Genomic DNA, 22209 nt, shown 5'->3' on the forward strand with positions numbered 1-22209 from the left:
CGGATCAAGGCTGGGCGTGATAGCAGCATTCAGAAAATATTTTATCCGTTGCCATTGCAGTGGCCCTCCATTTTATGAACAGCTCAGCTGCACATTTCACTAGTCTCTTGAATCGTATCTTGTTACACTCAATCTACATAAAACAAAACCCAGCACATAACCAACATGACTCATGACTTGATGTTAGCTCGATTCTGCATTTCTGAGAACTCCCGACACTAGGGCTCATGGTCTCCTCGTGCTGGGAGTTAGATCTATAAAGCAACTCAGAATTATGCTGCAGTACAAATAGTATTTAATTAGGTTCTGTCTTAGCCATGCCATTGATAAGTAGGTAACCAGAAAATGAAACCAGAGTTATTAAGTGAGGAAATGATATACTGTTTGTAAACTAACAAGTCCAAGCACACCTTCCTCTCGCTTCCTGAGTGTGAAGCTGGCTCATCTCCCATGAGGACAGAGATGCCATCCCATAGACGGTCTGCTGTTACAGCTCTTCTATCATCAGAACCAGAAGTGACTGGAGGAAAGCCAAGGTTAAAAGGAGACCAACAGAAATAAACAGCAGCAGGAGAGCTGAAAGAAGATTGGCACATTTTAAAGCAAGCAGGCTGATTATCTTTATGCAGGAAACTGCACAGCCCACATTTCAGCCTTGGCAACTGCCAAAGGTCACCCCCGCTGCATGCTGATGTGCCAAGCAGAGCCCCAGGGGGTGCAGCAGGAGCTGGAGAGCAGATAGAGCATCAGCACCTTGAGGCAATGCTCTAGGGTAGAAGAAGGCAGGATGTTCAGCCAGAAGGCTAAGCTAAGAATATGCTTTCTGAAGGCAACTGAGGAAGAAAAGAAGTGAACAAATGTGAAATAAAAGAAGTCACCAAGGGCTCATAACAAAACATCCTGGGTAACAAAATTGCATCGAAGCTTCAATTGACCTCTCATTAAGCCACTGGAAGAGTGCAAAAGGGAGTCTTGATCATCTGCAGTTTTACTAGCATGTGATTTACCCCCCAGATAAACAGCAAAGATATTTCAGAAACAGTAACTACCAATTTAGCAGACAGTTTACCTAGTTGATCAGTCATTAATTTTTATTTATTAAAACAGAGACTGACATTCACCTCAGAGGCAGTGGCAATGTTGTCATCTTGAAGCTATGCACAAGTTAGTTAATTCAAATTTATGTCCTTCTACAATAATCCTATCAGCTTCTATACAGCTGGTTAGCTCTGGAAACAAGCCCTTCGGTAGGCATGAAGTTCAAGCCAGGACTAGGAGAGAATTTGCAATGTAAAATGTGACTATACTGCTGTTTTTTTTAAGCATAGAGCTATATATAAATAAAACTGTAAGTAGTGATGAAACAAGAAGAGACAGTATTGTCAAGCCAGATACCTTGTATAAAGCCAGGACGATCAGAATGGCAGAGAAAGACCTGGTTCACAAGGGACTTAACAACAACCAGAAACACAAACAAAAACAATTTAGTGGCTTTGGCAAAGAGATGTCTGCATTAAGCACAAAGAAGAGTCTTGTAACTGCATAGGCCCTGTATCTGTGCTGAAAAAATAAATTGGAGATTCTGGTATTAAATCACCTTTCACCATTAAACCTTATAACTGAAGTTTGTGATTCTAACAACCCCAGAGAACATCCAGCAGTTTCAATATTAAATTGCTACAATTTTGAGGCTGACAGAGGTAGCACAGAATGGAAATACGAGAGCTCAATTTAAAATTGGCTAAAATAAACTTTATTTTACTGTTACAATATATAATCTCTTATCAACACAACTCACAAAGTGTTTACAAAATAATCCCATTTTCTGCTGCATTTTAAACACTAAGTTTGTACAAACTTTGAAAGTAAAATAGGAAACCATAGTTATAAATGTTTGTTAATTTTTTTAGAAGCATCACGGGAATTACTTCCACTAAGACTTTATCTTACGGTGTCATCTTCACAGGCAAAACTGAACATTTATTGTAAAGACCTGAGAAAGGATTCATGAAAGCTTTTTTTAGACAAAAGATCCCAGTATTCCTAGGTTGACAGCATAGCAGTGAACGTGACAGGGAGCAAATGCTTTTGAGCTAGCTTAGGCACTCTGAAACGCCTTACAAAGGGATCTCCACCCCCTTCACTACATTGACCATCGAGGGAGCCTGGTACCTAACAGCAGCTTTCACAGCTCTCTCCCATGTTTATGACTGAGAGCGCAGCAAGACCGTAACATACAAAGCTCTGATCCTTAATGCTGCACAAGAAACAATGGAAATCTTACACAGAACTTGAGATATAATTATCACAAAACCCTAGCATTTTTATTTTTATTTTTATTTATTTTTTTTATATAAAAAAAGATATCTATTGTCTTCTGGGAATCTGGTAGTAGCGATAGGCACGTATTTTGTTATTTAACATACTCAAACCTGGTCTGCACTAATACACATTAGAAGGCGTGGAAAAAGCTACTATTTTTTCACTGCTGCTAGAAAGATGGGTGCTAAAATTAAAGAACCTGTGTTTTTGCTAGTCAAGTCATTTGACAGATTTTACGTGACAGCAGAATCAAGCTGACAGTGATTATTGTAAATACAGCAAGCAGGTAGAAAGAGGTGCTACGTTTTCTTTTCCATGCATAGTTTAAACAGCTTACAGCCAGCTCATCTCCATTAAGAGTGGAGATGTACAATCCACCATTTGGTATAAGTCAAGCTACCAGCAAATTTATCTCCAGTGCAAACAAAATTGTTTTTCTTGAAGAAAAACAAGTAAATTTAATGCTACGTCTGGAAAAAATGTTTGTGATACATTATTTTCTACCTATTTTGGTCTGTATTTCAAGAGTTCCCTTCTCACTAAATCACATCTGAAGACAAATGATCACCATTCACTTTTTCTACCAAATGACTGTCTCTTCCCCAGAATACATTATACTGCCCACTGAAGATCATCCCTGAGAGCACTATTCTAGCTAGACACTTAGAAAGTAAGCAAATCCCATAGCTTAGAGGAAAAGGGCTGCTCACCCCATGAGATCTTGTGGTTTTAGGAAGTATTTAAAGAAATGCAGCAACTCTGAGCGTTTAAAGTCCCTGAGCTGAGTGAAATTTTAAGACAGTCATTTTTAACACAAAGCATAGCATAGCAACATCCACAGCTGTACCTACAGAAGCTTTTTTTTTTTTTTTTTAAAACAGTGATAAAGTCAGATGTTAAATTACAAGCATACAGCAGTTAGCAGTGGTTCCTTTTACTTGCTTCCTGTCACAGAAAACATGATGGCCTTCTTTGGTGAGAAACAGCAGTGAAGAAGCTTGAGGACTTTGCATTCTTTCACCTTCTGATGTATTAGCAATCTAGGTTATGTTTAGCGGAGACACCACGAGGCCATAGTGCAGTACAAGTAAGCCATCCTAGAGAGAAGAGAGATAAACTGTGTTATCATATCACTTTACCTTCTCCATGAGGCATTTTCATCACAGCCCAGTATGACACTTGCATGGCAGAACTGCAGCTTCAACCTCACTCATTTCAGAGCATTCCGCTTCCATAAGAGGAATGCAATTTTTAAGCGTTATAACAGAATTGTCTCATTTTCATATAATAGGCTCCCTTTACAACTTATATTGCTTTCCACATGATACTACGAGGCAGAATAAATCACTTAAATAGCTCTAGAAGGAGCTGCCAAAATCTGGTCTTTAACTCAGGACATTGAAAGTCAAAAAGACACAGAAAGAGAATGCAGGAAAAGAGGGAGAAACACATAGTTGCCTGAGCATGGAACTCAGATTCCAACTTTTAATGTTAATTTTATTAAATTCACTGGTGGCTCTACCTTTTTGCAGCTTTATTACCTTTAGCAACTGGGATAACTTAAGCTAGAAAGACAATATAACAGATCATATCAAAAGTTAAACTTTTTATTTTTAAATAGAAAAGCATTGTTTACATCTCTACAAGTTAGCCAGAGTCTTGAATATGTCAGTAACACATTAAATATAATTGTCAGTTTTTTCCTTATGCAGAAATAGTTAGAGAACTTATGGTGCCAGCTTACCATTTCTTCCTAATTCTAGATGCACAACTAAACACTTCTTAAATCCCCATGCTTCTACTGAAGTTAACAAAAGAACCTTTCACTTGTGAGATGGGATACTTCCTGACTCATTAATGTCTTACTTATGTCACTTAATTCACACGCACAGCTGGTGAAAGGTCTAGCAGTTAGTCTGCTTCCACCTCTGAAACCTGTTCCTGCTACTGATCCCCTGGGAATCTGACTTGTCACGTTAGACCTATTTATATGGACAGGCTTTAGTAAATGTTTTCTTTTGAAGAGAGAAATGCATTAATCACAGCTGACACGTTAGAATTTCTACCATATTTTGGTTTTGATGTTTTATCCATTAACATTAGGACCTGAGATATGTTCCACAGAAGTTCCACAGTTCTGTGTGAAGGGCTGCATTTAAAAAACCCACAAACTTGCTCAGTCACTTTCAAATCCATAAACTTTGGCATCTGCAAGTCAAATCCAAGGGAAATAAAATCCAAACGCTTTGTTCTGATCTCCAGTCTTGATCATATGACTGATATCATTGTGTCCAATGATTCAAAGGGATTAAAATGCAGAAAAGTGGGTCAAAGTAGTCTTTTATATGAAGTGTCAAAAACAACATTTACTCTATGCCTAACAAAGTGGGATGACTACACTACAAAGTGTTGATAGGAGATACTTGTCTTCACTTCTTGTTAGGTGAAACAAGTCCTTTGAAGTTACTTACCAACCTCTTGGCACAGAGTATGTTGCTATACCTCTACAAAGCCGTATTTATACTCATTGTGCCTGCTGGCTACTTCCATAGAAAAAATAAAGCACATTCAAAATTCCTTTCAGAGAACTGTGATCAAAACAATTTTCCTCTATGAAAAAGTTGCTTAAAGAAAATAAAGATTTTCAAGAAAAAATGCTACAATGTATTCTTTGATTAATGAGCTTTCAAATGGATGTATTTGGCAATAGGACATTTCAAGAAGTTAGCTATTTACACAGGATATATCCTTCTTAAACCAAAAGGCCAAGCCAATGCAATTACTTAATTGCTGAGACTTAACCCAGTACTGGTATTGCTTACTCTGTAATTGGCCTCTTTTTAGATATTATACATTTTTATGTCTGTTCAGCTATTTTTTCTAGATACTATTCCGAAAAGGAAATCCAAACTGAAAATGAGGCTTATTACAGATCTCAAATCAGAATAACTCATATGTGCCCAAAGTAAAAACAAAAACAAACAAAAAAAAAAACAAAAGGAGAGAAGTATAAACCCTTACAGCAACCCCCCAGAAACTTGTAGACCTGTCCTAAAATGGAAAAAATCCTGCCTGTTAAACCCTAATATAAACTAATATAAGATGAATGACAGAAAAATCATAGCATATGCACTTTTTGATGTTTTAAGAGCAGCAGTGACAAGAAGCACCCCACTTTCCAAATTCAATATCCCCACAGCAAAGAGTAAAGCACTTTCATACCAGATGCGCGCTAGAGGGTCACGCTAATTAAATCAGATCACAGCTCTTACTGCCTAGCTCAGGAGACGCTAAAAAAACACAATGAGATTGGGTTACAAAAAGGTGAGAGTTACAAAGAGAGCAGTATAATCTGCAAGACCTCTGTGCCAAGGGCCAGGGACATAAAAGAATCTACTCTCTTTAGCTTTTCCCATGTGTGAGCTCATTATATCCATCAGTGACGCAGAGCCTTGAGAAGGACAATTTCAGACAGGAGAAAATAACCAGCAGCTTGGCTCATGTTGCATTTGTGCAGCAGAGGGGACGAAGGTAATGCAGGGAAGAAATTATATGCCTGCGTAATTAACAACAAGCTTCCTTCCTCAGCTACTTGAGGAAACTCTCGATCACAGGCAGATCTCAATGCTTGGTAGCAAAATTGAGCCTTTCAGAAATTTCTGTCAGTCTTTGCAGGAAATTTACTCCTTGCAGTAAATTTCTGAAGCTTTAGTTTTAGAAATTAAGCAGTTACTTCTTTTCATATTAATTCTGTGCAGTAACATTTGTATTTTTCTTCCCTAACTAGAGTTAAAAATCACATTTCAAGCTAATTAGAAAGGCTTAACCAACAAACCCCGTTTCATAAACCTTAAAGTATCTTTAAATCTACGAGGCTATAACAAATTTATTGTAAAACTGTACTTGCTAAACATAAGTGCACTTAACATGATTAAAAACAGACGTGTGAAGTAAAACAAGATTTTTTTTTAAAGCCTTCTATCAAGTACTCAAAAATGATTATGTTAGTCATTTATATTCAACCACTAAGAACAGTTACCTATTCACTCCAATTACAGCAATACAAATAAGTTACTATGGGGTCTGTATTAGGAATACTTATTTTACCAAACTTTAGTCCCAAAGCTGGGAAAAAATCAGAAAACCTTGAAGAAGGTTGAACATTTAATCTTCCAACACTTGTCAGAAAGGCACGTAATAATTCTGAACAGGTAAATCCCACTACCTTGTACCTTTTAGTTCAGTCATGCTCTGAGACAGCATTACACATTGCTGCTCAGTATGCAAAAAAGACAAACCCAAAAATCAAAACCACTATGAGCATTTAATAACTATTTAGGACTAAAACCACCTAAAACATTACAGTGATGACAGCCCAGAAAAACAAATCACAATGTATGTTATGCTGCACTGAATTCTGAGAAACTCTTCCAATACAAGTACTGCCAAAGGCATAAATTTGAACATGCATTCTTTGACAAACTGAAACTTATCTGCCTTTCTGAACCCACTTTTCTTCAGCAAAAAGAGTAATTGCTGACGTGAATGAACTTGCAAATGGAAAAAAAAGCAATTCGAAACAGGTAATTTTCTCCTCTAACAGTGACTGTACTCAAAAACCAAACCAAAACATAAAGAACATTTTGCATAAGCTGAAAAGATTTTCTAAGTGATTTCTTCAGACAAGTTAGTGTTACCTAATAGTTTAAAAAATATTCTAATTTAAACCAGAAAACTTAGCACAAAGCCCCAGCTGCCATACGTACCTGTACAGCACTCTCTCCTATGACTTGCCGGATTTCCCTCAGCGTCTGGTAGTGTTCTAGTAGGTGATCACCACATATTATGTCTACCTGTGAAAGCCCACAAAAACAGTCAAGTTCAACCTACCCTCAGACTAGCAGAACAGCATCTAAGCCCTTTACATTTGATATTTCATACAGTAAACCCAACATTGTTTGAAAGAGTTGAATTCTAGTGTTTTTGATGCTATAGGCATCTTTACCTTTGCTGTTCAAATGCGTTTAGCATGCACAGCCCAAATGCACTCCCCAGATTGGGGCTCACTTTTGGATCAGAGAAGACGGTTTGGTTTAGTCCCAGTTGGGCATTTCCACTAAAAAACTGTTTAGGAATAGCTGTGATGGATTCAATGGGAATTTAGATTACATATTAAAATGATCCCACAAACATCCTCAGTCATTCATCAGCTGCAAAAAAAGGGCAAGTTGTCAGTGCTACTGGCAAGAAATGAGCCAGTGCTTCCCTCACTCTTACCGTGAGTGAGAAAATGTATGAATAACTCTGCTTAACAAGACTGCTTGGAGGAAGGGTTTGAATAAAAAAGATTAAGCTCACTGTATGCCTCTGTCAGCAAATACTTTTCACAGTCCTTCAAAATGCAATCAATACTTCTGTGATGCCAGTGAAGGGCGTACTCTGCAATTTTAAGTAATGTCCTCTACTGCAGCTAAACTATGTCAGTGATGCCTGCAATTCTGGAGGTGGCACTTCTGTTAAGTGACTGCCCACAAAGACAGTTACTTTGGGAAAAAATAGATTCAGACTGAGGTATTCTGAATGAGGTATTATGAAAAATAAGTTTCCTTATTAGAGCAGCTAACACAGCACTGTCTCTCTCACAACTGCAGCTTGGTTATATTCTCCTTATCAGCAATTCCTGGATGTGGAAACCAGAGGGCTGTCACCTGAATTACAATGACCAAACCTCAGAATTAAGAGCACTGACAACATGCTGTTCCACAGCTTTCAGCAAGAAGCAAGATTATGCTTTGCCACTGAACTAGTCAGGAAGCAGACTGCAGTATCATTACATGTACTCTTCCATGGTTTCTCTTATATAGTCTTCCACGATAGAATGTACTTTGTGCTTCAGTGCAATTTGTCTGTATTTATGCTCTTCTGCATTCTGACCCACTATCTCTCTCCTGTTCTTCATGAAAAGATTTAGGTCTGCTCACGCTGGCAGGTTATTATTCTCAGAAACTGGAACACAAGAATTCTAATCTTTAGAGGCTCGGAGCAGGCTTATTTACTTCATCTATATAGCGTGAGAATAATGCAGAATACTCCAGCCATGCTAGACTTAATCTTAAATAATAGTTCCAAAATGTGCAGAAGATGTAAATTGTATATTACTTCTCCTTTTAGATTTTAAGAGGAAGCAGCAAGAAAAAGCCTGGATATAACATTAAAAACTGATTAGATATTTATCCATATATACGTATGTATATTTAACATCAACATTTGGGCTTTTTAAGAAACCTATCTTTTTGTTTTTGAAAGCTGGTTGAAGTTATTTTTCCTGTTTCCCTTGCATTCTAGCTTCTAGAAGGACAGACATATCTGCTTTGCTTTCCAGTGATGAGTTCAATTACTTCTGTTTCATAAGACTACTTACATAATTTTTGTACCATAAAGTACTGAAAATTCAATTTTGTTCTCACTGGTACATAGTGTGCATACAGGCACACTTTATTTGTTCTATTTTTACAGAAGATATAATCTATTTACCCAATATACAATATAAACAGACATAAGGGCAACTGCTGATGAGCTTTCCAAACAGAATGAGAAATCTTGTTTCAAAAATATCCCACTGCTCATCCTCCTGCTGCTCCAGTTTCAAACAGTAGTCATTAAACATCAGTGCCTTCCAATAAATTTGGAATTTTCTCTCATTCACCTCCTCATAGTGCTCAGAATGCCAAATGTCTAATCATCAAATTCTAGCACCTAAGGCAGAATTTCTGCTAGCTAATTGTTATGCTCGAGTTCATTCTGCTAGGACAAAAATATTAAAATATACAATGAAAAAGAAATCCTAGTTCAGCATGGAAAGCAGTTGCAAAATGTATGTCTCACAGCAATCCTTGTGCCTTAAAAAGAATTAATATATTCTATTATGAAGGATGCACCAGCAACAGAAGTGGTATAGATCTACTATAGTCTTGACTGGCTGGTAAATTTGAAGCCAACTAGTAGTGACTCCTAGTGAGACAGTGGGAAATTTAACTTCACCTTTTGTTGAAAGGAAAATTGAAGGTGTATCCTCTTAATAACTCGGTCACAGCTTTTAAAATTCGTATTAAAATAAAGCAGCCTTTCCATTATGGCAATTATTTTCATGAAGTGACATTTACTGAGCTATTTATGTAACAAATATGATAACAGGCTACTGTAAGTTAATGCTTACCAAGTAAGCTGAAGTTAAAATGGAAAGCTGTCATATAAGGGACATTCCTCATAAGATTAATCCCAAGGGGAAATCTGGCCTAGAAAGCACTAGATCTTAAATCAATAGTTTCTATGCCAACCCATATTATCCAGGGAAGGACAAAGAAAACATTTTGGAGGTTAGCATGAGTATCTGGGCTAGTTATTCAAAAGCTAGCAAAGCTTTTCATTTCCCTTAGCTGTGATTTTCTTTTCAAAAGGTACCAGAAACCATCTGTTTCAGGGTCTAAAAATTACTCAAAAAATAATTTTTTGGAAAGGAAGTCTATGAAATTATCAGCTAAGACACAGTAACATTTACTCACTAACAGTGAGTTGCAAAGTGGTGAAGTCCAAGCAGAAAGTAACTAACAGGAAAAAAAAAAATTCTCAAGTTACCTCTAGTAGGCGATCTCAAGATCACAAAATCTGAAAGACATCCAGAACACAGGTATAGCTTGATTTTGAAAGATTTTGAATTTTGTCTGCTGAAATCTTACATGGCACTTTAGAAACTCTATGCAAATAATAATGAGAACTTAAAACACGTTGCAAATTAGGTGGGAGAGCTCTTCCTTGAGGATCACAACACTTCAACAGAATACTTGCTCAAAAACCCTAATGTTACTTCTATACTCTAACGAGCAACAGAAGCATAGGCATTACATTGATCACAGCAAACTCATACATGCCCTTACAAGTGGCATACCTGACAAGCAGGGTCCAGATCCATTTTTCTTCTGAGGAACTTCTCCACATGTCCAATTGTTGCCTCCCCTGAAACACGCACAAATTTCTTCTCCAAAGGCTGTAAAGAATAAATGCAAGATGTTAAGACCCTGTACATTTTCAGCCATCATCCCTGGCAAACTCCAAACCTGACTGAAGGCCCAGTAACTGCTGAAGACAGCTTAAGTTTTGGACCTTTCTTTGATATACTTCCAGATTACCTCATACAGAAGAGACTAAATATATATTAACAGACTTCACGTTCAAACTTCCTGCTATTTTAAACAAAAAATAACCACCTATTGACTTCAGTCCTATTTTACTATTGAAGTAGTGGAGAATAAGATTTCCTTTAAATTCAGCACAGAAATTGGTATTACGCAGCTTTTTAAGAACTCTGCTCCCCTTCAGTCCCAGAAAGCAATTACTCAGAATCACAAGAGACTTCCTAAAATTTGCTTCTTTTCCACAAATCAGGCTTTTGCATCAAACATGAATTCAAATACGTAAACCGTATCATTTTGTAACCAAAGGATCTCAAGTTCCTTGACATGCTAGAAGTATTATGACTCGGGCTAGAATAGATTTAACAGTCCGTGACATTCTAGAATCAATTAAAATAAACTACTATGCAGAACACAAGGGCAAGACTGGTCTGAAACCATTTTGCATAATTTCTAAATACTTTCATAGCAAGGACTGCAACAAGATGACATTTATTATGTCAGCCTCCACAGTTTTAATGGGTTTCTTCTCTGTGGATAAAATTTTAAAACAGCTGACTGCTGATACAGGCAGCTAAGCAAGCAGGCACAAAGACAGAGCAGATGACTGAGTTCAGAGTAATAAATGGATTCCCTTTTGTGTCAATTAATTGGATTTTTATGTTAACTTCTGAACAGCTGTGATTTACTATCCAGGTTCATCATATTCTTTTAATTTGAAAAAAAAGGTAGATGGGAAGGGGGTCAAAGACTACCCCTGAATTCAATCACAAATTAAGATACGTGGTAACTGTGTTTTTGGAACAATAGTTTGATTTATTCATGTATAAGAGCTAGAAATGCCAGTCAGACCTGACCTAAGCTAATGCAAACTTGATGATGCTGGATTTATGCTTGCTGCATATATAAATCATGGTTTATAGCCAAAAGCCTTATAACCTGTTCTCTCCTTCCACCTCCAGGAAAAAAAAAAAAAAAAAAAAAAAGACAAAAAGGAAACCCTTCATATATGAAGTTCAATGTGTAGTTCAGAAAGATATGGCTGATAAATAATTAAGGAAAAAATAATGCTAAAAAAGGACCAGGGTATGTTTTGTGAAAATGCATAAGAGGGATTTGGAAGGCTGATGAGTAAACCTCTTGATCGTAAAATACAAAAAAAGGCATGAAAATACAGACAAAATGTAGGGAAGAAATACATTGACGCAGGAAGTTAACATGCAATAAGGAATTTGAAAATACTGCAGAATGAATATTAGTTAGAAGATGCAGTATTTCTTAAAAATCATGCAGGAATCTAAATATGCACAAAGGCAGAATGGCACTTTAGTCTATGGACAGTAGGATTATAAGCAGTACAGAGCTATTCACTGTGAGTAAAGGTGGGCAGCTTTTCACCTTCTACATCTTCAGAACACTAGAGTTAAAGTGAATGGAGGTACACTATGGCTTAAATGGGAAAGACACAAAATCACTTTTCTGAGTCACAAACACTCCTTAATGATGTTAGAGCACGTATTTTTTTTAAAGGCAAAACTATTCCTGTAGGAATGGCATGCACTTAAGACTATCCGGCAAAATAAGTATCTGACACAAGCATTAATATCAGAAAACATAAGTTAGTAAAATGGTTAAATTGCCCTACAGTTATTCTTGTTGGGTCCAAAATGAACAGGATGAAAACCAAACCAGAGAGAAGGGCAAATAAGATCCAGGAAGTATGGCAGGTGATATAAAGGTAAAAAGATTAAAAAATATAAAAACATCAAACAGTAGCATGACAGGTAATGAGAAAAAAAAGAGTAACAAAATGCTGCATGGGTGCAGGGGTATAACAGGTGATGAAAATTATCCATGTACATTTTCAGGAACATTGCTCCCCTTCTACATATTAATTTCTATTTATGAAATTGAAATTACATTTAAACTCTTTTTGAATATTAAATGTTACTTCTTTGAGAGTTTGAAATTGCTTGCTAAGCTCTGATAATAACAAACGCGATTAGTATTAAAGAGAGCAGGAGTAACTGCAGTCATACCCAGTATTTCAGATTTGTGCCTGAGAATATCCTTATTTAAAGATCAACTCAGCTTAAAACAAAGGAAATTGATTAAAAAATGGAATGAAGACAATCCATATTTCCATTAGTAACACACTTTTTGATCAAATACTTCAACAGTAAAATTGGAGTTTTGCTGCTAACAATACCAGTAAAATGCTCTTATATTCTGTGCTATTCTATCTTTTGATTCCTACAATTGATACAATGAAAGATAAAATGCAACATACACTGTATAATTTTTAATTATATCTCCTTCTTGCTCCTGAATAGAATCTTTTTCTAAATGTTTAGCCAAAACAGTAGAATGAGATACTGTGCACATCTCTAATTACAGCCTATGAAATAATTATGGCAGTACACAATGTGCAGTTAATCTACAGCTTTTTCTTTTTCTTTTTTTTTTTTTTAAACACCAATTCAGCTCAGTCATATGATCTATACTGGAAGAAGAGACATTCTTTGGCGAGGACTGGGAATGTTATTTGTTGTTTAGCAGAATGACCACCATTCAGACAACTAATTTTGTTAGTGAAAGGATGTAGAAAAGAATAAATTTGCTGCAGACTAAGGAAGTGCATCATACTGTCCACAAAACTTGCATCATTTTTCTTGTTTAAATTTCAATCATATCACAAATTAGACCATTTTTGTGCTTTGGGTAATGCTTCCTCTGAATAACCTAGGTGAGCTTTTCACTGCAATTAGGCAATCTTCTTCAAAAACAGTTTTGTATGAAAATGACTACACCATTGTTCAGGATTCTAAGAAAAGCCACACTAATGCACCTTTTAGAAGGAGATGCAAGAATAACAACCTAGAATCAGCCAGGGGAAGTTTCATCAACATCATTCCCATTCTCCCAACAAAATTTTAGTTTCCTAGCCTTGGAAGCATTCTCCTACTCTGTAATGTTACACATTGATAGGCTTGATGATGCACTCTAACGCAGGATTATTCATTTATGCTATGCTGGTGAAAGTTCAGGCTGCACTCAATGTAAGAAAAACAAAGAAACTAAATTAAATACAATCAGGTTACACGTATTTCTGAAGTGAACATGAGCAAATAAGAGAATAGCGGCATAAGAGAAATATTCAAATCACATCTGCACCTTAAAATTCCCTGTGCCTTCGTTAGCTCTGAAAAACAAGAGAAAACACAATCAATATTGCTAAGGTTAACAGTTAGTAACACCCCCAAGCTTTCTTACAATAATGACTTCCTGATTTAATAGTCTGACATACCAAGCTTATTTTTGAATCAGACTCTTCCTTTCATTAAACTAGTATATAAAACAATATTACACCGAAGTTATATGTATCTTTCCCACCAAGCCTTTATTTGGTTCCCCATTTCTTTTTGTGAATTCAGCTGTTTATGACTTTAAAGTTTGTCTACATGAAATGGAAAATAAATCAACACATCCTAAAGCTCTTTTTACACACACTAACATTAGTTTTCATGGGAACAGGCTGTAATATTAATGCTGTTTAAACATCCACACTTCATTATCCTTGATGTTTGGAACTTTAACAGACAGTACCTAAAAGCTGCTGACAGAACATGCCCAACCACTAAAGAGGCTTTCTGGGCCAGTGGTTGGCCTTCCAGACTATTTATAATCACAGCATTAATGGTAATGCAATCTAGGAACTCAGAAAAGCAGCAGGTGCTTCTCTGGAAGATAAAACACACACAGGGTGGCAAATGACCAAATTCCTACCTGCCTTCAATAGAGGTTCATTGATTTACACAGCCTGAGCACGTGACTGTTATCTAGGCTCCACACCCCCATCCTGTAGGGCAGCGTATCAAATTCTCAATGAATTAAGCACAGCTCATGACATTCCCTTACTCTTGTATTACTTTAGCAAGTACATGCACAGCAAGGCTAAATTGCAGTATTTCACTGCATTGGAAAAGGCAAAAATCAAATAGCACTACAAATTAACTATATTTCTACTGACCATTTGCTTGCACAGCAAGCACTTGTAACGCTTGTGCAGACCACACATTAGCATGACACTTCAAGTTACTGTAATTAGATAACTCCACCTCTAAATACATACTAACCATCAGACAGACTTAAAAACTATCACCAATTTCTGCCACTGAAGTGAAATTTAAATTTACTAGGAAGCAAACATAAAAGCTTTTCCACTCCTGCTGTCATTTTCTTTGATATAGTTCCACTGCCACAGGAGACTACTTACTATACTCTAAAGACATAACATAGACAACATCAACTTTCAAAGTAAGAATTTCTGCTCGATTGCCCCATCTATTCTGAGTTTTCTTTATACAAAGAGCTTTCTTAACATCTCATTGCCAAGATAAACTGCTTGATTTTGACCTTTGAAGAAAACAGATTAACCCTTAAAGATAAGGTATAAGATAAGATCAAAGGCTAGAAAATGTTTCAAAAATAAATTGCCACAGATGTCAAGCCACCATCCTTTTTTTGTTGCAATCCTTCTGTGCTTCCTTCCATACAAATAACGAAAACACAGTAGACAGTTTCACATGCTATAGATGTTATTTGCACATTCATGATTGCTTTGCTGCTAGCACTAGAATGGAAGCTTGAAATAAAACTACCAGAAAAAATAAATACAACACAGATTCAAAAGCCATCTTGTTCCACAAGCAGGCATGTACATGTTTAATTAGTTTTGAGATCTAAAGTGTCTGGCTACTTTCTCTTGCTCTGAAAGGAAAAAAAAAAAAAAAAAAAAAAAAAAAAAAAAAAAAAAAAAAAAGCTGTCCCTGCTGAGAATAACCCGGGGCCACAGGGGGAGTAAGTGGTTGCCTTTCACAGCAGAGATCTAAATCAAAGTACTTTTGCCACACTGAATTCAAACTGTATCTAATCCTGCAGTTAAGATAATCTAAGGAAGCTTTCTATAGAGCGATCAAGAAACAGTGTTCCAACCTGAAAGGGACATACTTGGAATAAAATCTAATTTCAGTTATTAAAGTCATTTTTACATTGCAACTGGCAAGGAATCACTCAGACACGGCAATGTTGGTGTAAGCATGCTCCTTCTGCCACCTGGTGGGCCAGCCCAGCAGTACCTGCCACAGGTCCCTGAATGAGCATCCCTCCTGCTCCTGTCTAGATGCTAACCTGAGTTACAGCCACAGATGAGGCAATAAAATAACCACATGTATATTCCTAGCCCAACAGAAACGTAGGGTAAATGGCATTAGATTTATTATTTTCTGCTGAAATTTCAGTCAAAACATTTTAAGTTATGTCTGCATACATCCATCTCATCACATTTTAAGCAACAAGGTAACAAATCATGCCTGAGCACCAAGACCACTGGGAGCCTGCATTAAATATATGATGAGGCTCATGCAACACTAATTGAAGAAGAAAAGCCATTATAAATACAATTAAAAATGATCTTTTAATGTTCTCTAGACAATACACATTGAATAGCTGTGTCTTTGCTTTCCTCTCCTTGTTCAATATGTGACTTTGCTTTACTTACAATCCTGCTCGTAACGTGAAAGCATTAATTTCCTCCTAGTCTCACTTATTCCAAAGTCTGAATGTATTCCCACACCATCCTACGCAGCAGAGGAGCAATATAATACCTTGTTTAAAAAGAGGAACCTGAGACAGACTGTGTCAAAAAGTAACCAAGGATGGCACGTGCTCAGTTTGAGACATCTAAAACGGGATTTAACTGCAGAACACTTCATAGTACTGTTCTAGTCATGACTCCCACAGCTTTAAGCTGCATTTGTGAGCATGAAGCACCCCTGCAAGTCAGGCATACAGGAAACTACCACAGAAGTCAATTATGTGGAGTCACAAGCATTTTTCATGGCACAGGCAGGAACTCATCCCTAGATGTTTAGCTGTAAGCCCTTCTTTCTACAATCTCCTGTCTTATCAATTTAAAGAAATAAGGAAGCCACATGATGGTTAACCACACTTAAAAAAAAAAAAAAATAAATAAGCCACCCCACCTCCACGATCAAAATCTATCCATACAATAATTTTTTTTTTATGCTCTGAATGAAGCAAGGCAGCAGAAAAATTGGATACAAGATGCAAAAGAGCTAGGACATGAAGTCAAATCAAGTTGATGTGCTTTGCTCATAGCTTCCCAGTTAGTGAGGCCTTCATTTTCCATCATTTGTGCAAACTAGTTTGCAGTAATTATGTATTGAGCTCTCCAAACATTTTGTGCAGACAGTCAAGCCAAAGGAGAAGCAGTCTGCATAGAGGGGGTATGTGCTGCACAAGAATCAAGCCACTTCCTCTCTGCACAGTTAAAGCTTTTAATCTACATTATTTCTCAATCGCTGCCATGTAAATCCGCATATGGGCAAAGCAATACGATTTCTTCGTACTGTGTTCCTGACAACAGCTCAAATGTTTGGGCTGGAATTTCCTCCCTCAACCCCTCCAAGCTATGGCTAAAAGGCGATGCCCAATACAAAAGCTTCAGTATAAATCAATAAAGCCTTGGAAACTGTCAGGCAAACTTAATAATAGCATTGTTAGTGCCATTTATACCATTTAGGGAATTACTGCTCTTGCTGCTTGGGTTTCCTAGCTTGTTTTGGTCAGATAAAACTTGCTGCTTATGAATTATCAAACTACCAATTGCATTTGACAAATTCCTTGTAGGTCTCAAGTTTCTAGCACCTTGTCAGAGAAGTCCCTTAGCCCTAAATGTTAGAAGTTAATAAATACATCAAGAACATGTTTCTACTGGAGTAGCACAATGGCTACAGTAAAAACCTGACTGCAATAAGTGACCTATATTGCTCAGCAAAGCAGAAAAAAAAGACTCTCCTAGACACAGAGCATCAGGCAGACACTCTATTTTGTAACTAGGAGTAGAGTAGTCTGGTCACTCATGTCTGTGTGCTGTATCCTGAAGAAACTGTACTGTAGTGCCCAAAACACTAATACTACGCCAATACATTAATACTATGCCAATTTCAGAGATGTCTCCTTGCTTCCTTTTCCCCAGTTCAGAAGGGCTACAACCCTTTCTGGTGTGGTGTCATCAGAATACATGTTTTTTATGGCTAATAAAAGCATGTCATCATATATGGTTGCAGCCCCCTAATTACACGAGCAAGTCCTAGTATAGTCATTATTAACGGTACTGCCACCTACAGGGATTTAGGAAGCACAAGAGACAGGTATTATTCAATTTACTGAGACTACACTACTTTATTGAAAATAAAAGGAATACATCTAAGTTTTAAAGCTCTACACTTTTTAGATATCTATTTTCATAAGAAGACACCTTAAATATTTAACCTTACCTGCCTCATCTAAGGTATTTGTAGTTGGCAGTCACTGTTGCACAGTAAGCTAAAACCAGCTCCCTACTTGCCACTCAAGATAGAAGTACACACTCAAAACTAAAAGCTCTCGTATCAGCCACTTGCTCTTACATTTGCTCCCAACTCACCCGATGAATTCCAGAAGTATTGAGATGTCAAGCTCTGGTGGGATCCGGAACACAGAGCCCAGAACTTTTCGAGGTCTTCCTCTGCTCGCTGGAACTGGCTGTGGGACAGCTAAAATATTCAAATAGCCAAAATGCAAACACAACTTGAAATAAAAACAGCATAAGACACTAATGTGCGCCAACCAAAACTGATGAGCTCATGGGGAAAAAGCGCCCATGAAATTCATCCTAATTTTTTTTTTTTTTTTCCAAATCAGCTGTTTATACTTTTCATCCTGGGTATTTGAACCAGCGTTGTATTAGCTTTCAGCTCAGCATCTCTCCAAACAGAGGTTTATTTGACAGTAAGACAAAAATAACTATGATAATCCCTCATTTGTCTATGGATGTTCAAGTTCTTATTTTTCCACCTTCTTCACTTCCAATGTTTATTAAGGGCTAGAAAATACAATCTGCTGGTACTTTAAATATGTTTTCCTGGGTGTAGGTGAAATATAATCCGTAAAAATACCCAACCACAATCTGGGTTTTAGTGTAGCTCTTTTCATCTTCTATTTGTGTAATTTGTGAACTATGAAAACCAAGAATCCCATACTTTCATTACCGCCTGTTTTCTTTAGTTGTGAGTTAATATTTGAAGGAAAGCTAAGATAAGTGGGATAGTAAATATTTCCTTAACAGTGTCCTCTAAATGATTAAAGCTCACCTGGTTTGGGCACTTCTAATCCTCTTTCTTTATAAAAGTCATGCATTTGCTTTTTTTCTCCTGAGAAAAGAAGCCAAAACAATACAGAAAAGATTAGAATGTTATTTCAGATGCTGAGAACATCCATACAGTTTCCATTCATCAGAGCTGAAATGCTTTTCAAGTGCCTACAGACCTCCACTATCACTAGTATTCCATACAAAGTTGGGCTACTGGAAATACCTGGACTCAGATTTTGTTAGTAAAAAATGGAAAAAAAAAAAAAAAAAAAAAAAAAAAGGGTAAGTTGGACAAAAACCATATTGAAATAACTGCACAAAGAAGTATCCCTCTGGCTGTCATTACTCATCTATAGCCCATGTATATAGTCCACTAAACGTGTATTTCACTCAGTCCACCACCAGTAATGGACACATGACAGTGAACACACCTAATAAATCAGAAAAAAACACTCAGAAGTGGGGAGAATAAAAAAGCATTTGAGAGAATCAGTCAGTCCCAGCAACTTTTTTCCTCAGCTGAGAGGAATGAAGTATTGATTAGATGGAATGTTATTTTATTTATACAAAAATACAAAGCATGACTACAAAATATCTGGATGTGTATTTGTACACAATAACACCTGTGTTGCATTAGAGAGCAAAACAAAGCATCTTCAGCACACTGACTGCTGGGTCTATCATCAGAATGGATGCTTTTTCCCCGTTTTGGTGTTTTTCAAGGAAAAACACAAAAAATAGAGTTGTCGTTTTAAAAATACAATGCATATTATCTTGCAGACAACTAAACCTGGAATAGGAATTTTATTAACAAAGCTAACTGCAACATCACTGCTCTTTCATTGTAGTAATTAAAAATAAAACTTCCAGAACACTGTTGCATACCATGTTTCATTCTACACATATTCACCCGTCTGGGGTACATATGGCTATGCATAACAGTAGTTTGTGGCCAGAAAGATGCGAGTTTGCATAGATAATTAAGATTTAAAATCAAATGTTATGGAATTACTTTAAGGAGCTAAGAGTTAAAAATGAGACTTCAAACAACCGTTCTTTCTGCTCATGCTTTGAAACTCTAGATGGCAATAAAGAAATGGACTTACTTTCCTCTAAATTGACAACTAATTTATAGACTATGTCTTGTAGCTGCCGGTCCAGCCTATCAAAGAGAATAAAAATAAGAGTGTCTTTAATGCAAAACATTCTGTATTATCCCAAATTGGGAGAAAACCACCAAACATATTGTTGAAATGTGACATACATAAAAGCAACAGAGCAGCAACGCTACCTGCCTTAATTCATGTCCTGACAACAGAACTTCAAAAGAAGCCATTAGGTTAAAAAAAAGAAAAGGCACCACCCTTCAAGAATTGCTCAAGAAACCAAAACTCCATTTTTGTAGTTAAGAACTAAACCATGCCAACAAAAGCTTTGTCTAAAAGACAATCAAAACAAATAGCTAGAACCTCAATGATCTGTAACACCATGCAAACGTATAAAAATACCCAGGGTGGAAGGGTAAACAAACCCTAGAAAGGGAAAGAATTTTCAAAAAACAAGGAACTGAATAATTTTACATTTGCTATTAAGCTTACATAAACAAAGAACACAATATCTCTCTTGTAACTCTTCCTTCATTTGACATAGGAAAGCACTGTACAGGCACCGAGAATGAAACATTTAAAAGCAAACAGCAAAACTCAACTGAAGTTACACTTACAAAAGAGGCACCAACTTATTACCTGATATTATAAAGGGGCTGTGTCTGATGTACAACTATATTGCATTTTGGACATCTGTTGCTATAGTAGAAGTGTCTCACTATGCAGCTTTTACAAACTGTAAAGAAAAGAAATCCATTAAGTCATGTGTCCATTATACAACGCTAACTGTTTAAGCAAGAGAAACAACTACATTTAGACTTGTCAATAAGGTTTGTCAGAGACAAAAAGTCTTTCAATGACTCTATCAAACTTTTCTTAGAGCCTGCTTAAAAACATAAGGTATGTAGTTGTTCTGTTTTTGTTTTACTTGGACTTCCTCTTTCTCTACACAATATTCCCTTCTTCCCTCTCATCTTGGGTAACTAAGCTGACTTCATGATGTTCTGATGCTTGACATATCCACAAATGCATTTTCCTCAAGGAAATGCACAACAAGAATAAACACAACACACACTATCAATAGCAAATTACCTTTGTGAAGCCAGAACACCTGAACACCTGATTCTTGTTTGAATTTGCATCTAGATTCTTAGAATGGAAGCACTGGTACTCACAGGTGTGCAGACACTCTGTAATAGTTGTAGCATCGATAAAGTAACCTTTGCAGATGGAACAGAGGATGTAAGGGGTCAACTCTGCCAGGTTGATCATCCGCTACAAATAAAAAGAGTTGATAAGAGTTTAAATATAGAGGCTAAAATGATAAGTTACGCATTTGCAGCTTCTGAAACATCACATCCTTGAACCATGAAAAAGTTACAGAAAAAATTACAGAAATGGGTTTTCCTAAGAGGTCAATCGTTTGTCGTATAAAGCTCTTTTTTGAAGACTTCTGCCTAGTTTTCAGAATTGATCTTTTTTTGGGAACGGTGATCCAATTTATTTTATGAATCCAATTTATTTCATGATCCTATTTATTTCATGAACTGCCTAAAAACAAACCACAAACCAACTTTTTTGGGGAAAAATGATTCTGAATAAACTGCCAGAAAACATCACACAATCAGCAAGCTCGAAGCGAACACTGGTGGCAAACAAAACTGATACTTGGAAAGCGCGTGGAAGAAAGCTTTGGGGCTCCAAATTCTGGCTACGAGGTGCGTTTATGAGGACTGTACACACGGAATTTCCCTGCCAGAAACCTGTTACCTCCCCAAAGCCCAGCTTCAGCGCTGGCTTAGCCCCGGGAGCTGTCCCTGAGGCCACCAGGCGCCTTCCCCCCCCTTCCCCTCCCTCCCCCCTCAGCGCTCCCGCCTCGAGCCGCACGCGCCCGCCGGTGGCGCGGGGCACGCCGGGAGCCGGGCCCTGCCGCGCGACGCGGCCGTTACGGCCGTTGGGCACCTCACGGCCGCCCCCCCGCTACCTCCCGGTCGTCGTCCGAGTCGAGCTCGCCGTCGTCCGTCCCGAAGCGTGCCCCGGGGTCCCCCTCGAGCTCCTCTTCCTCCATCTCCTCCTCCTCATCGTCCTCGTCGTCGTCCTCCTCCTCCTCGTCGTCGCCGCTGGACTCGGAGCGGCTCCGCTCGAACTCGAAGGGGACGGGGCGCGACCCCGAGCAGCTGGGGGCTCCCTCCATCTCCCGCTCCTCCTCGGCGGGCCCCACTGCCGCCGCCGCCGCCGCCCCCTCCCCGCCCGAGAGCACGGAGCCGGCGTCCGCCTCCGCCTCCATCGCTCGGGGCGGGCACCGGGGGGCAACCGCAGGGCCGGCGGCTGGCGGCGCGCGGGGGGTGCTGGGAGTTGTAGTCCTCCAGGCTCCCCC

General features: G+C 37.9%; 2 protein-coding genes across 6 annotated transcripts in view; both read right to left on the reverse strand.

The window, feature by feature from the left end:
* Positions 1 to 22209, reverse strand: part of NT5C2 (5'-nucleotidase, cytosolic II) — a 100972-nt gene that overhangs the window by 70897 nt on the left and 7866 nt on the right. The window lies entirely within an intron of this gene.
* Positions 1731 to 22201, reverse strand: PCGF6 (polycomb group ring finger 6). 5 transcript variants are annotated; one of them, XM_084526285.1, is made up of 11 exons: positions 22108 to 22176; positions 21817 to 22038; positions 21008 to 21107; positions 20472 to 20568; positions 19833 to 19888; positions 18728 to 18787; positions 18022 to 18130; positions 13686 to 13713; positions 10268 to 10366; positions 7089 to 7175; positions 1731 to 3419 (listed from the first exon to the last, which is right to left on the reverse strand). In XM_084526285.1, the coding sequence occupies exons 1-11, from the start codon at positions 22117 to 22119 to the stop codon at positions 3363 to 3365; spliced, it is 927 nt and encodes a 308-aa protein (XP_084382411.1). In that variant the 5' UTR covers positions 22120 to 22176; the 3' UTR covers positions 1731 to 3362. The 5 variants fall into 5 exon arrangements, 4 of the variants coding, with proteins under 4 accessions (XP_084382411.1, XP_084382414.1, XP_084382413.1 ...); XM_084526288.1 differs by having other exon boundaries at positions 21817 to 22201; XR_014695108.1 differs by lacking the exon at positions 13686 to 13713 and having other exon boundaries at positions 21817 to 22172.

This window comes from Aythya ferina (assembly GCF_964211825.1).
Source record: "Aythya ferina genome assembly, chromosome: 7".
NCBI classification, from domain to species: Eukaryota; Metazoa; Chordata; class Aves; order Anseriformes; family Anatidae; genus Aythya; species Aythya ferina.

Bases quoted from the DNA above. Each gene is read 5' to 3' on its own strand.
- PCGF6 (XM_084526288.1), bottom strand. From the start codon at position 22,119: ATGGAGGCGGAGGCGGACGCCGGCTCCGTGCTCTCGGGCGGGGAGGGG. The intron at 18,131-18,727 runs GTGAGCTTTAAT...TGAATATTTTAG, and splicing joins ATTAGAAGTGCCCAAACCAG to CTGTCCCACAGCCAGTTCCA. The intron at 10,367-13,685 runs GTGCAGATGTGA...TATTCTTTACAG, and splicing joins AAGGCACAGGGAATTTTAAG to CCTTTGGAGAAGAAATTTGT.